Source organism: Oncorhynchus tshawytscha, linkage group LG02 (genome assembly GCF_018296145.1).
Source record: "Oncorhynchus tshawytscha isolate Ot180627B linkage group LG02, Otsh_v2.0, whole genome shotgun sequence".
NCBI classification, from domain to species: Eukaryota; Metazoa; Chordata; class Actinopteri; order Salmoniformes; family Salmonidae; genus Oncorhynchus; species Oncorhynchus tshawytscha.
Genome location: NC_056430.1, coordinates 42937039 through 42949786, shown reverse-complemented (window position 1 = coordinate 42949786; position 12748 = coordinate 42937039). Strand labels below are relative to the sequence as shown.

Here is a 12748-nt window from a genome sequence, read left to right as displayed (position 1 = left end):
ATGTGGTCCTTGGAGATGGTTCTTCACTGAACTAGCTCCCAGTACACACACAAAAAATGGTGCTTAATAGTACCAAATAGGGTTCTTTAGCTTGTAACCATGGCGGAACCGTTTTTTGGTGCTACTGTAAATAGAACCATTTCTTGAAGTTAAAAATAAATAACTATGCTCATGAGGTTCTAAATGGAACCTGTATGGTGCTATAAATAACCTTTCCTATGGTTCTATAAAGAAGCATTAAAAAAGGTTATATTTAGCACAGAAAAAGGTTAAAGCCTTAAAACCCACTTTTGTGGGTCTTGAAACTTCCCATTAGCACTGCATGAAATGGTCACTTTTGCACTTGTTTTTAAGGACAAACCTCAAATATTGCCACCCTTCCCACCCCAGTTCAAGCGAGCTGATGTTAGTCAGGTAAATTGACAAACCTCATGTTATGACTGGAGAATACCAGTGAGACAGTTTTTACATGACGAAAAACAAACAATTTACGTGAATTTGACACTTGTTCTTCCTTAGCGCCAGCCAAAAATAGAGCCCTTTATCTGTTGTAACGTTCTTTCTCCTCAAGTCAGTGTTCACTGTTTATATTCTTAATCTCCCAGTGATGCAATTAGTTAGAACAACTCGTGTCAAGTGCTGGATGCACTCGACAGAAGCAGAGGGCAACACATGATACAGTATATTCACTAAATATATGTATTATTGTAACGGCTGTCGTCGGATGAAGAAGGAGACCAAGGTGCAGCGTGGTAAGTGTTCATGATAAATTTAATACTCAAAACACTGGGAACCACACCAACATAGAAATAAAGAAACTAGAATGTCCACCCTAGTCACACCCTGGCCTAACCAAGATAGAGAATAAAAGCCTCTCTATGGCCAGGGCGTGACAATTATGTACCCGTGTGCATGTGCTGTGTATGTACAGTGAAGTCAGTCAAGTGAAAACAGAGGAAGTATGTATATAGTGTAGATGTACAGTATGTGAGTGGGTGCAAGTGGGTGAGTGTTTCATGTTTCAGAGAAGTAAAATGTGTCATAAGATTAAATGTATCTTATCAAGTCATCAAATCAAGCTTTATTTATACAGCACATTTCAGACATGGGATGCAACAAAATGTGCCTCATAGGAAAAAATATGTAAAAAAAACAAAGCAGAAATATTTACAACACAACAAACACAAGATCAAAAACAAAAGAATGACACAAACTGGACGACTAAAAAGCACCGTAAGAAAAGCTAAAAAGATTCAATTTAAGATCTCTTTTAAATATGTCCACAGTTTTGGCCCCCCTCAGGTTCTCTGGCAGGCTATTCCAGATGCTGGGGGGATAATAACTAAAGGCTGCCTCTCCAAGCCTCTTGATTTGGTTTTGGTTTTGGATAGTTAAAAGGCCAGTGCCAGAGGAGCTGAGGCACCTACTGTGTACATAACTTAAAAGCATGTCTGACATGTATTGTGCACAATCGTGGATTGGTTTAAAACCAATTGAAGAATCTTGGTACCCGTGCTGCAGAATTCTGTATGTTTTTCAGTTGACCAATGGCTTTCTTGAGTAGAACAGACCGGAGAGCATTACAGTAGTCAAGCCTGCTTGTAATAAAAGCACGGATGAGTCTCTCTGTCCTAGCCTGAGAGAGAAACTGCGCAGTTTGGCAATGTTCCTCAGGTGGTAAAAAAAACGATTTTTGTCACATTCCTAATGTGTGATTCGAAATTTTGTTCTGAATCTAAAACTCACACCTAGGTTTTTTGTCTTTATTGCCCATGAATTAATATGTGCGGCCAGATTTGCGCTCTGTGCTTTGGCACCAACAACAAAGTACCTTGGACTTGTCTTGATATAGTTGGAGGAAGTTGCAAGCCACGCAAGTATTTAAATCACTAATACAGTCTAATCATTTATCCCAAAAATTCTCTGGTGACACTGAAATATAAAGTTGTGTATCGTCTGTGTAGCAGTGAAAATCCTTGCTGTGCTTTCTGATAGTGCTGTTCAGATCTAAATTGGTTTAGGACCTATTTATTTGGTCAAGATTTCTCTGTCACTGTATACGGTGAACATAACTCAGAGAAAATACATATCACATGTGGCGTTCCACAAGGTTTGATTTTGGGTCCGGTACTGTTCAGTTTATATATGTTACCCCTTGTAACATATATAAACTGAACATTACTGGACCCAAACTAATCCACCTCTCCAGTCTGTCCAGAAGGACATCATGGTCAACAGTGTCGAATGCAGCACTTAAATCCAAGAGTACAACAAGGACAGAGAGCTGTTTGGTATCTCGGTTGGCTTTAAGATAATCTCCCACTTTAACTAAGGCTGCCTTCTTCAGATATACTATTAAAACTGTTTTGAAGAAGGTGGTGGGGATAGGATCAAGAAGGCCAGTAGAAGTCTTAAGTTGTAATATCACTTTCCTGAGCATGTCTGTGTCAACCAGGGAAAATACATCTGTAGTGCCTTTGCGTGGTAGGCTAGGGAACAAATCATCAAACTTCTCGTCAGGTTTTGCTTGACTGATACCCAGCCTAATGTTGATTATCTTATCTCTTAAATATGCCGCAAAGTCATCACATTTAGATGTGGAGGGAAGTTCAAATAGGTTTGAGGTGGTAGGATTTATCAGGCCATCAATGGTCGAGAAGAGCACTCTTAAATTATTCTGATTAATAGTGATCAAGTTAGAAAAATGAGCCCGTCTGGCATTTCTAATTGCCTTGTTAAATATGCCAAGTTGCTCTCTCAGAATATCATAATGGACCTGCAATTTTGACTTTCTCAACTTCCGCTCTGCCTTTCTGTAATTTCTCTTTAATTGATTAATTTCCTCACTCATCCAAGGGTCTCTCTGTTTGGATGTGGCCCTTTTCAAATGTAATGGAGCTATGGCATCAATGGTTGCCCTTCATTTTCTATTAATGTTATCAACTAAATCATCACAAGAGGAAGGCAGAATAGGTGGTGGAGAATTGTTCATACATAAAATCTGTAGCAACTTCAGAGGTAGGATAGTGTTTCTTAATAATGTGTTCGGTATTACCCTGTGTGTGTATGTATGTAAACTTTAACCCACTGGAATTGTGATACAATGAGTTATAAGTGAAATAATCTGTCTGTTAACAATTGATGGGAAAGTTACTTGTGTCATGCACAAAGTATATGTCCTAACCGACTTGCCAAAACTATAGTTTGTTAACAATACATTTGTGGAGAGGTTGAAAAACAAGTTTTAATGACTCCAACCTAAGTGTATGTAAACTTCCGACTTCAACTGTACATGTTATTCAATCATTGCATCCACACTGCTCGCACACGTCAACGAGCGTCTGCGTAGCCGGGCTCTAAAATAGAACTTGGTTCTATTTGTGACGCTTGATGCGCTGCAAGTCCCGCCTCTCCCATCTCCTCATTGGTTTTTAGGAGCATATACCCACGTGAATGATTGAACGGTGTACTGAGGTCCACACTCCCGTCCAGTTGGTGGTGGTAATGCACCTTAAAGTTGGTTGCCAACCGCAATATAAAGTCCAAAGAAGAAGAAGAAGACTGAAGGAGGAGAGATTACTAGAAACTAACTTGGTTTACCCTTTTATTTGTGGATTAATTGTCGGAGTAGAGGACCTTGTGCATTTCAGGTAAAATAACAAGCCAATGTTAATGTCCCAGGATAAATTATCTAGCAACAGCAAGCTTGCTAGCTAAATTGCCATGAATGTTTTTTTAATGTCCCCAATGTAATATAGTTGGCTCAGAGTTCATCTTGATATTTCAACCTGCGTGTCCTGATCACGTCTGGTGTGGATGGACAAAATCAACATGTGCTGTTAGGGTGAATCACGTCTCTTTTAAAACATTCTGGTTGCTCGCCACAGCAAATGAAAGTTGTCACAGAAAGAGATTCCTGTTGTTGCAAAGTTTCTTCAGGTACTTGTTCAGGGCAAAGAGTCAGCTGAAACGTTACGGACACCTTTGATAGCACGGGAGGGGGCAAGAGATAATTGTTATCTTCCCTGTGCTAGTGTAAAATGATCGCCTAAAATGAAAGTCGTTATAACCTACGTGAGTGATGATGGTGTCAATGGAGTAGTTGGCCAGAACCGTGGGAAGAAGGGAGTTGATGTCATGGACATGGGCTCCTGGGTGACAGCGGACCTTGGTCGGTCCACAGATCGTAGGCAGGCCAAAATCTCTCACCATAGGGCTGCCTACATTGATGGTGGTCGTGATGGAATCAGATGGGTAAGTGACCTGCTGAACTATGGTGGCCGTTGGAGAGGATGCCACTGGGCGGCCTGTTGGTATACACCCAGGATACATGCTGACTCCCGGGGCTGGTAGGTCCGTCTCAAGCGGGGCAAAGCTGTTTGATAGCTGGATTGCATCTTCTCGGATAGATGAAGGGTGGCCAGACTTCCTCCCCGATCTCCTACGCCTTGCGTGTGTCCAGTCTCCCATCTTATGTCTCATGGAGTTTACTGTAGGATCTCATGGAGTTTTCATGTTAGATTGTAGTGTAAGGCGTCAATATAAAGATTAGCCAAACAACCTCTCTTAGAAGATGAATATTTAATATCCAACTGCTAGCTTCACATAGAACAAGTCATACAAAGGATAGTTCAAAAGACCACCTGGGAACGTGAATGAATACCAATAACCTTTTCCGAGGTCAAGTATTGCATAGAGTGATTATGTCTGCTCCTGGTGAGGGACTATCCTGAGCAATGTCCACAGGGGTTGCAGCCTGATTCAAAGGGGAACAGGCAGGAGCATCAGGGGACAAAGGGAAAGTCTGGTGCCCTGGGGGGACCCTGGTGGAGTGCTTGGAGTCTCGGGAGTAGCTGACAGTGGGGCTGCCTGTCTCAAACCATGCCCATGAGATAGTGGGTGACGGAAAGGTAATGGTGCTTAGAGGGCAGTGAGAAGGGGGTATGGGATTGGGCTGAAGGTACAAAACCCTGCTAACACTTGTGGCTGCCTAAGGGGTGGGACATTCTCTGCAACATCACCATAGAGTGGTTTCAGTCTATTGTGATGGATAACTTTCGGGGTAGTTTGAGGTGATTTCAAATCCAGTACCCTGCATGTTACACCAGGCTGTCCATCTGTGTCGAACAGATGTAGGATTTTGGATGGGCCCTTCCAACATAGGGATAGTTTGCAGCGCAGCTTTGCTGGATCGGTCATGAAAACCAGATCCCCAACTTAAAATGGTTTGAAAAAAGTTCCCTTGTCGTATTGCTCCTTCTGTTTTTTTCCTCCAAGCCAGCTGTAACTGGGAGTTGGCATCAGCAAAGGCCAACAATAGTCTGGATGTTACAGAGGAGGCGTACTGTGATGGGGACTTTGAGGAGATGTCAGACGGGCTGGGCAGCATGACAACTCACTGCCATTGGCATGTTTCTTCTTGACCACGTAGTTGTAAACATTGAGTTCCAGTGCCCATCGTGCTCTCTGCCCTATAGGGTCATTGTCCAATGGGATCATCCTGAGCCACACGTGTGGTATGTGATCAGTTACGACCTTGAACGGATTGCCTCCCAGATAGTGTATGAAATATCAGATGGACCACGCTATAGCGTAGAGTTCCTTGTCATATGTGGACCAGTTTCTCTCAGATGGGTTGAACATGTGACTAGCATAGGTGATCACTGATTCTCTGCCATTCTGCACTTGACTGAGAACAGCACCAACTGCCATCTCGGATGCATCACAGTGAATGAGGAAGGGCTCTGTAAAAGTCAGGGAATGACACGATAGGTGGCACTGAGAGGGTCTGTCTCAAGTATTTGAAAACCTCATCTGCCTCCCTTGACTACTCAAAAGGAACGTCCTTGAGTGTGAGCATGTGCAGTGGGGCTGTGATTTGGGAAAAGTTCCAAACCTTCCAAACCTCATGTAGTAAGTGCACAAACCCACAAATGCCCTGACTGGGATCTGGTCTCAAGCCCTGGGCAGACGCAACATGACCTAGAATTGTCACTTGGCTCTGAGCAAAGGTGCGTTTTGACGGCTTCAGCTTCAAACCTGCTGACCTGAATCTCTGGAAGACATGTGTTTTTACAGTTCCTGCTGAACACAATGACGTCATCCAGGTAAACGAGGCACTGGTTCCAGTGACAACCACAGAAGACTAGTTCCATGAGGTGTTGTAACGTCAGCAGTGTGTTGGACAAGACCATCGGCATGACTTTAAACTGGTAGACCCCACTCCCTGTGTTAAAGGCTGTCTTGTCCCTGTCTGTAGAAACCATGGGAACCTGTCAGTAACCAATGGATAGTTTGAGCCTTGTTTGAGGGATGACCTGGCACTTGACCCACAGTACCAACTAGTACTAATTTCCCTGGTCTTGAGTGTGTGAATTATCAAACGGATGCCCTCATTTTTGGGCCATCTCCTATTGTTGTTCTTGTGGTCGTAGTGACTGTGTCCCTATCCCTGTCTGTAGATACATACTGATGGGTGTCTGAGGTCTGTTGTAGCCAGAGCTGCTGTAGCCCCGTTCATGACGTCCGACATTGTTATGTCTGTAGAGTACTGTCTGTAGTCTTGGGAAGGTCTACCACAGCCATCATGCTGTCCACCATCGCTATCATGTTGCCCTTATGGTTGCACACGTTGCACTGTGTTCCTAGGGCGGCTAGGTGAGCGTTTCCTCTGATGAGACGAGCTGTAGTCTGGAGTAGGTGAGCTACCGTTGACTGGAACGGCCTCTTGAATCCTGTTGTGGGTCATCCTGCCTCTGTTGTTGCATTGACAAAACCAGTTTCATCACCTGTTGTTCTTCACGTAGTCCTGAAAAATCACTTTGCAGTGCTTTGATGTCGGTTGTAAGAGCCTCTATTAATTTTGATTAGCCATCACATGAAGCTAATCACATGAAGCTTCATCACATGAAGTGGTGGGTGTGGTTTCACCATGTGAAGCCTGGCATGAGGCGTTAGATGTGGCAGGCATGTTAACCATTAGACTTGGGGAGCTAAAATTAACTTCATCCTGTACTCTCTGGCTAACAATTACAAGTGTCTGTTCCAGAGTAGCAGCCCCATGTACATGGCACTTAGCCTGAAGCACCAGATCCAATCCAGCTACAAAATGTCTAAAATGTTCCATTTGGATGGCAGCATCATTGTAGCCTGGAAAAGCTTCCTGTGTTAGACGTGTGATTACAGCTGCATAAACGTCTAATGTTTCTCATGGGAGTCTGGGCCTAGCGTTAACTCTGAAAAAGAGCTAAGTATTACATCCACCAAAAACATCAAACTTTCCAATAGTTTCCCCATAGAAAATTGAGTTGCTTGTGGCAGAGAAATCCAGTTTGGTTGGAAGGATTGTGGCTAAATCATTGTCTGTTGTGTCAGCACAAGCTTTGACAGCTAATCCCCCAAAAAAAAAAAATCCTTAGAGTAAAAACTCTCCTTGTCCTTTCCATCACCCTGAAATGGTTGGAGAAGATCCACTTTATAATATATCACTTTGTTAACAGCAGCAAGCTCTCGCCTTTCCTATCTTCCTCCGAGTCTGACATTCTTGAATTATTGATATATCTTGAATCAGATATCAAATTTAATTCCTCTCACATTTGAGCTGTTTAGTCCGTTTGTTATTCCACTCACTTGTAATTGTATAGTCCTTTCGTAAGTCTGTTTGGTTGCATAGTTTTGCATTTATTTTATTTTTTACAGGGACAGTGCACATTAATCAACGTTTTAGTAGAAGTTACCCCTTTTTACCCGCTAGTTCAAAAGACCACCCGGGAACATGCATGAACCCCAATAATCTTTTCCCAGGGCAAGTATTTCAGAGTGATTACGCCCTCTCATGGCGAGGAGACAATAACAGTACATCACTTTCTACACTAGTATGAAACATGTGCTGCCCTTTTATTCATGTTTTCTGTGGAAGTCTTTCCCACTGCTATTGCTACAAATACAGTCAATAAACTTGCCAAGGTGGAAAATGCTAACTTTAGGAATGTGATATCTATCAACAAGTGACACGTGACATGCACACAGATGATAGATTGGACTGCCTGGAATTGGACTTTCTATCATGTTTCGATGAAGAGCACAAACACATGGAAAGGTTAACATACTCAGGGAGCATTATACTTGACAGATTAAGTTGTGCATCCGAAATGGCACCATGTTCCCTACCTAGTCCACTTCTTTTGCCACGAGCCATATGGGTCATGTTCAAAAGTAGTGCACTATAGGGAATATGGTTCCATTTAGGATGCAGACAAGGCTATCAGGCTAACAGGAACCACATGAACTAGCTGTACTTTAACTGAAGCATTGTCATTTATTATTATTTTTTAATTATGCGCAAAATGGTAGAAAGAGGAAGGGTGGGAGAGAAACTCAGAGGTAGAGTCTGTGTGGCTGTGGGAGAGAGCGAAAGACAGAGAAAAAGAGATGATGAATTAGGGAAAATGGGAGAATATAGGTATTTATAGGTATATATATAGGTATGTCTAGAGGGCAGTAGATTGGGGTGCTGGGAAATCCAGGCAGAGGAGTGGAACGTGACCAGCCACCTCGATTCGGGTCTTATGTAGCAACATTTGAAATGGTGTTTTTTACATTGGATAAAAGTAGAGTATCAGAGCTACAAATGATATGTCATACACTGCAGTTGAGGAACAATTGGACAGTAATTCTGCTTTGAAAGTGAATGAACTTTTGAGAAAATGGCCCTTGGATGTTTTGGTACACCTCCTGGAGAGCTCTTCTTTGTCTACACATATTCAGCATCGTTTACACCCTCTTAAGCCTTAGCCTCACCCATCTCTTTAAGGATTCACATGTGAGGCCATGTGCTAAACAGAATGAGTAAGATAGTGTAGTAAACAACCAAACATTTCAAAACTAAAAATTGTGAAAGTCCTAGCCCACAATAAGAAAAACTCCAGGTTAAAATACACTTTATCTAGCCCTTGGCCTATATCCTAATCTGACCTTGCTGCAGGTTGTGTTGTTCTTCACATTACCATCTCTGGTAAACACACAAATAAAATCACAATTATTTGTCACAGTGAAATGTTTACTTCTATATTTGCATAGTAGCAATATAAAAAATAGAAAGTTTCCAGATAAATATTTTATAATTATTAGATGATGCTTACCAAGACACTAGGGGTGTGCCGAGTAGTCGGACAAAACAAGTATAATAACGGATATGGGCAATTTCCTGGATACAGTTATGATCCTAGTATTTTTTTCGGGTGCCAGCGAGGATGTTTCTCATGTGTTAGTCAGAGAGTTTCGGAACCATACTGTACTGTCTTTGAGTCACTCGTTTGCGTGGTTTAAATAACTCAACTGGCTTGATACTTGATACTGCTGCTGTTGATACTACTGCTCTGATTGGATAGAGTGAAGATCTATTTCTCCTCATCATTTCAGGATCACTTTTCTTTGAATGTTTTCGGTCTGATCATTTAGATTGTTACTGCCTGCTACTATGATAAATCACATTTCGAGGACATTTGCTATCAAGCTATCAATGTGCGTAATATCTAATAAGTTGGGCAAGGGTAGGGAAAAAAGCTAAAATGCTAATGCGCATTCTGACTGAGTGACAGCAAACCTGGTTGCCTGCAACAAAATGAGGTCACAGACACACATACGCACTGACACCTTCGCGATGCTCCTAATCGGCATCTTTTTTTTTTGCAGTGAGAAGGGAGTTAAATTACCAATAACTATTTAGGCATATTAAAACCCTTCAGTTTTTTCTGATCACATGTATCATTCTATCCAACTGTCACGTGTCAATTTACAGATACGAATATGAGTATGGCCATATCAGCACACCCCTACCAGACACACTTGTCTAAATTGATGGGTCGTGAAAGAAATGCGATAACCACCCCCCAGCCACATTTAGCTAAGTGGTTGGGTCACTATTGTCTAGACACATACACATGTTCATGAAATACAATATATGGCCGTAATCACCCACAGACACACCTGGCTAACTTGATGGGTCGTGTAATCATCTGGCAAAGTGGAGTCTTTTCTTAAGACATGTAGCTAGCTAAACAATGAACCATACTCCCAACCCATACTACTAGCAATACAAAACTGATTGTCATAGCTAGCCACCATTTATGAAATGCTCTAGTATGTATCTACAGGTAGTTAAAGCTAACCAACTAGGTTCAATGTGAGCTAGCTAGCTAACGCTATGCTATAACTAGCAATTCAAATGGATTAGCTAGCGAACCAGCAAACTAACGTTCGCTAGCCAGCGAACAGTACACTTTAACTTGCAATGAAAATGACTTTCTGACTAAATTAGGAGCGTATAGTTACCGGTGTACATGGATGAATGCTTTATGGCAGACTGGAACCCATTTAACTCGGTTTTGTTTGTGCAGCTTGTTTGGCCTGCGTTATGTCAAGTCACTCCGGTTCACATTGACTGTGTGCGGAAAGTAGTCCATCAAAACTTTTTCCCACTAATCTTGGTCGATAGTGCCTGCTAAACTCAGGGCAACAATGTTGTTGAGAGGAGTAGCAACACTTTTGCAGTTCTCCATGGATAACATTATATCTTTAAAAAAAGTAGTGGTAGCAAGGATTATCTACACATACTGCGGAACTCACATTATAGACAGAAGCATGCTAAATGGCAGACCAATCTGAACTCATCTATCTGCACGTTCAGCCCATCCATTATCTCAGCCAATCATGGCTAGCGGGAAGGTTCCCTGTCTTTTTTCGTGGGTAAACCAACTAAGCTCGTAATTTAACAATTTTATTAGTATTTAGAGATGAGATCCTCATTTTTTATTAAGGCAGATGAAAGTTCACATGTTCCAGAAGCCATTTCTGCCAAAAAACACATTTTTATAAATAAATTACATTCAAATGCCACTTCTGTGAAGTAGTGACGTGCGACATATGCCTAGCTTCCTGAAACGAGTCACAAATACACACAGACACACACACACACAGTGGCTTTCTGAGGACGGGCGACATACTCACTCATCTGTTGAGATGGCTGACAGTCTGGTTATGTGGCACAAGATAAGTTGCTGGGGTGAAGTGCATCTTGAGGAATTTGCCGAGAGTCACAACCACCTGCAGCCAGTCTTTAAGATTGAGAGCTCTTATAGAAGGGCTGTTAAATCAACATGTAGAGGTTGTTCAAAGATGTATGGGAAAATGAATCTATTCCCTTTACACCTTAAAGGGATACTTTGGGATTTTGGCAATGAGGCCACTTCCCCAGAGACAGATGAACTTGTATATACCATTTGATTTGTATGTCTCTGTGTCCAGTATGAAGGAAGTTAGAGGTAGTTTCCATAGACATCCAGCCATAGCGTAAGCACAACTAACTCTAACTTCCTTCATACTGGACACGGAGATAAAAATGGTATCCACTAATTCTTCTGACTCTGGGGAAGTGGATAAAGAGCCTTGTTGACACAATTGTGAAGTTTCCCTTTAAACTAGACTGGAGGTAGTGAGGAAAGTCTGGATTTTCACACCTTCCTGCCATGAGTAGGAGCAAATAGCATCTGTGAACCTCAATTTGGATTGTTTGGAATAAATTCTGTGCTTTTATTTTGGAGTGGGCAAAAATGCTATTTTAATTGCAAATTTGTATCAGTCACTTTTATAACTGAAGTACCATAACATTACTGGAAATGTAACATGAACAATGATATGTTATTCATTTTCCTCTCCTCCACTTGCAGTGAATAACCAAGATGACATGAGTGTCAAGAGTAGGCTCTAGAGTGATCCACCTCACCCAGCCTCCTACACCCACTTACCCACGACCCACTACACTGACCCCAGCTAGACTACCTCACCATGCCCACCACCGGCCTCCTCTGCCCTGGGCTCTGGGCCAAGGCTGCCCCTTGGTGGTCCCTTCACCTGCTCCTCTTTGACCTGCTCATCTCTGAGGCCCTGGCCAGCCCTAACAACAGATTCCCCCCTTCCACCAAGAGGGAGATCACCATCGACGGGGACCTGGTGATCGGCGGACTGTTCCCGGTGCACGAGAAGGGTGAGGGGGTGGAGGACTGTGGGAAGATCAACGAGCAGAGAGGGATCCAGAGACTGGAGGCGATGCTTTTAGCGCTGGACGAGATCAACGCAGACGAGAGGCTGCTGCCAGGCCTCAGGCTGGGAGCCCACATCCTGGACACCTGCTCTAAGGACACATACGCTCTGGAGCAGAGCCTGGAGTTTGTACGAGCCTCCCTCACTAAGGTGCACGAGCCGGGGTTCATCTGTCCAGACGGATCCAACCCCATCCAGGATGATGTCCCTCTGGCCATTTCTGGAGTCATCGGGGGCTCCTACAGTGACGTTTCCATCCAGGTACGTTTCTCATAGAAATCCATTCATTAACTGGTTATGACTGTGTCCAGTTATTTCTATACCGTCTATGGTCCATACAGGTACCTTTACACCTCGTCATCTCACACCCAACCCATAGGAGTCTAAGCCCCCACCCCTCCAAACAGTTGAGGTTAAGGTAGGCTACCATTACCCACCAGCAAATAGGACAACTTAGTTTTGGTCAATTTCTTTCAGTCATCGCAGGTTCCGAAGCGAGCCTTGGAGGATGCAGCTATGCAGTCTTTTTAGCTATGAGCCACACCGTATTATTCACTTTGCACATTAGGTATCAGGTGTTGAATTAGTCTTTTTTCTGTGCCTATGCCTGCATATACCTACTGGTAGATAGATGTGAGACGTGCTGGTA

At 42.8% G+C, this 12748-nt stretch overlaps 1 protein-coding gene across 1 annotated transcript in view; it reads left to right on the top strand.

Moving 5' to 3' along the window:
- The window catches only part of LOC112244839 (metabotropic glutamate receptor 2-like), a 58366-nt gene that overhangs the window by 8208 nt on the left and 37410 nt on the right, over window positions 1–12748 (top strand). The window contains exon 2 of the mRNA XM_024412647.2: window positions 11727–12360. Within this exon, the coding sequence (XP_024268415.1) occupies window positions 11845–12360 (516 nt within the window). The 5' untranslated portion in view covers window positions 11727–11844. The remainder of the gene's footprint in view (window positions 1–11726; window positions 12361–12748) is intronic.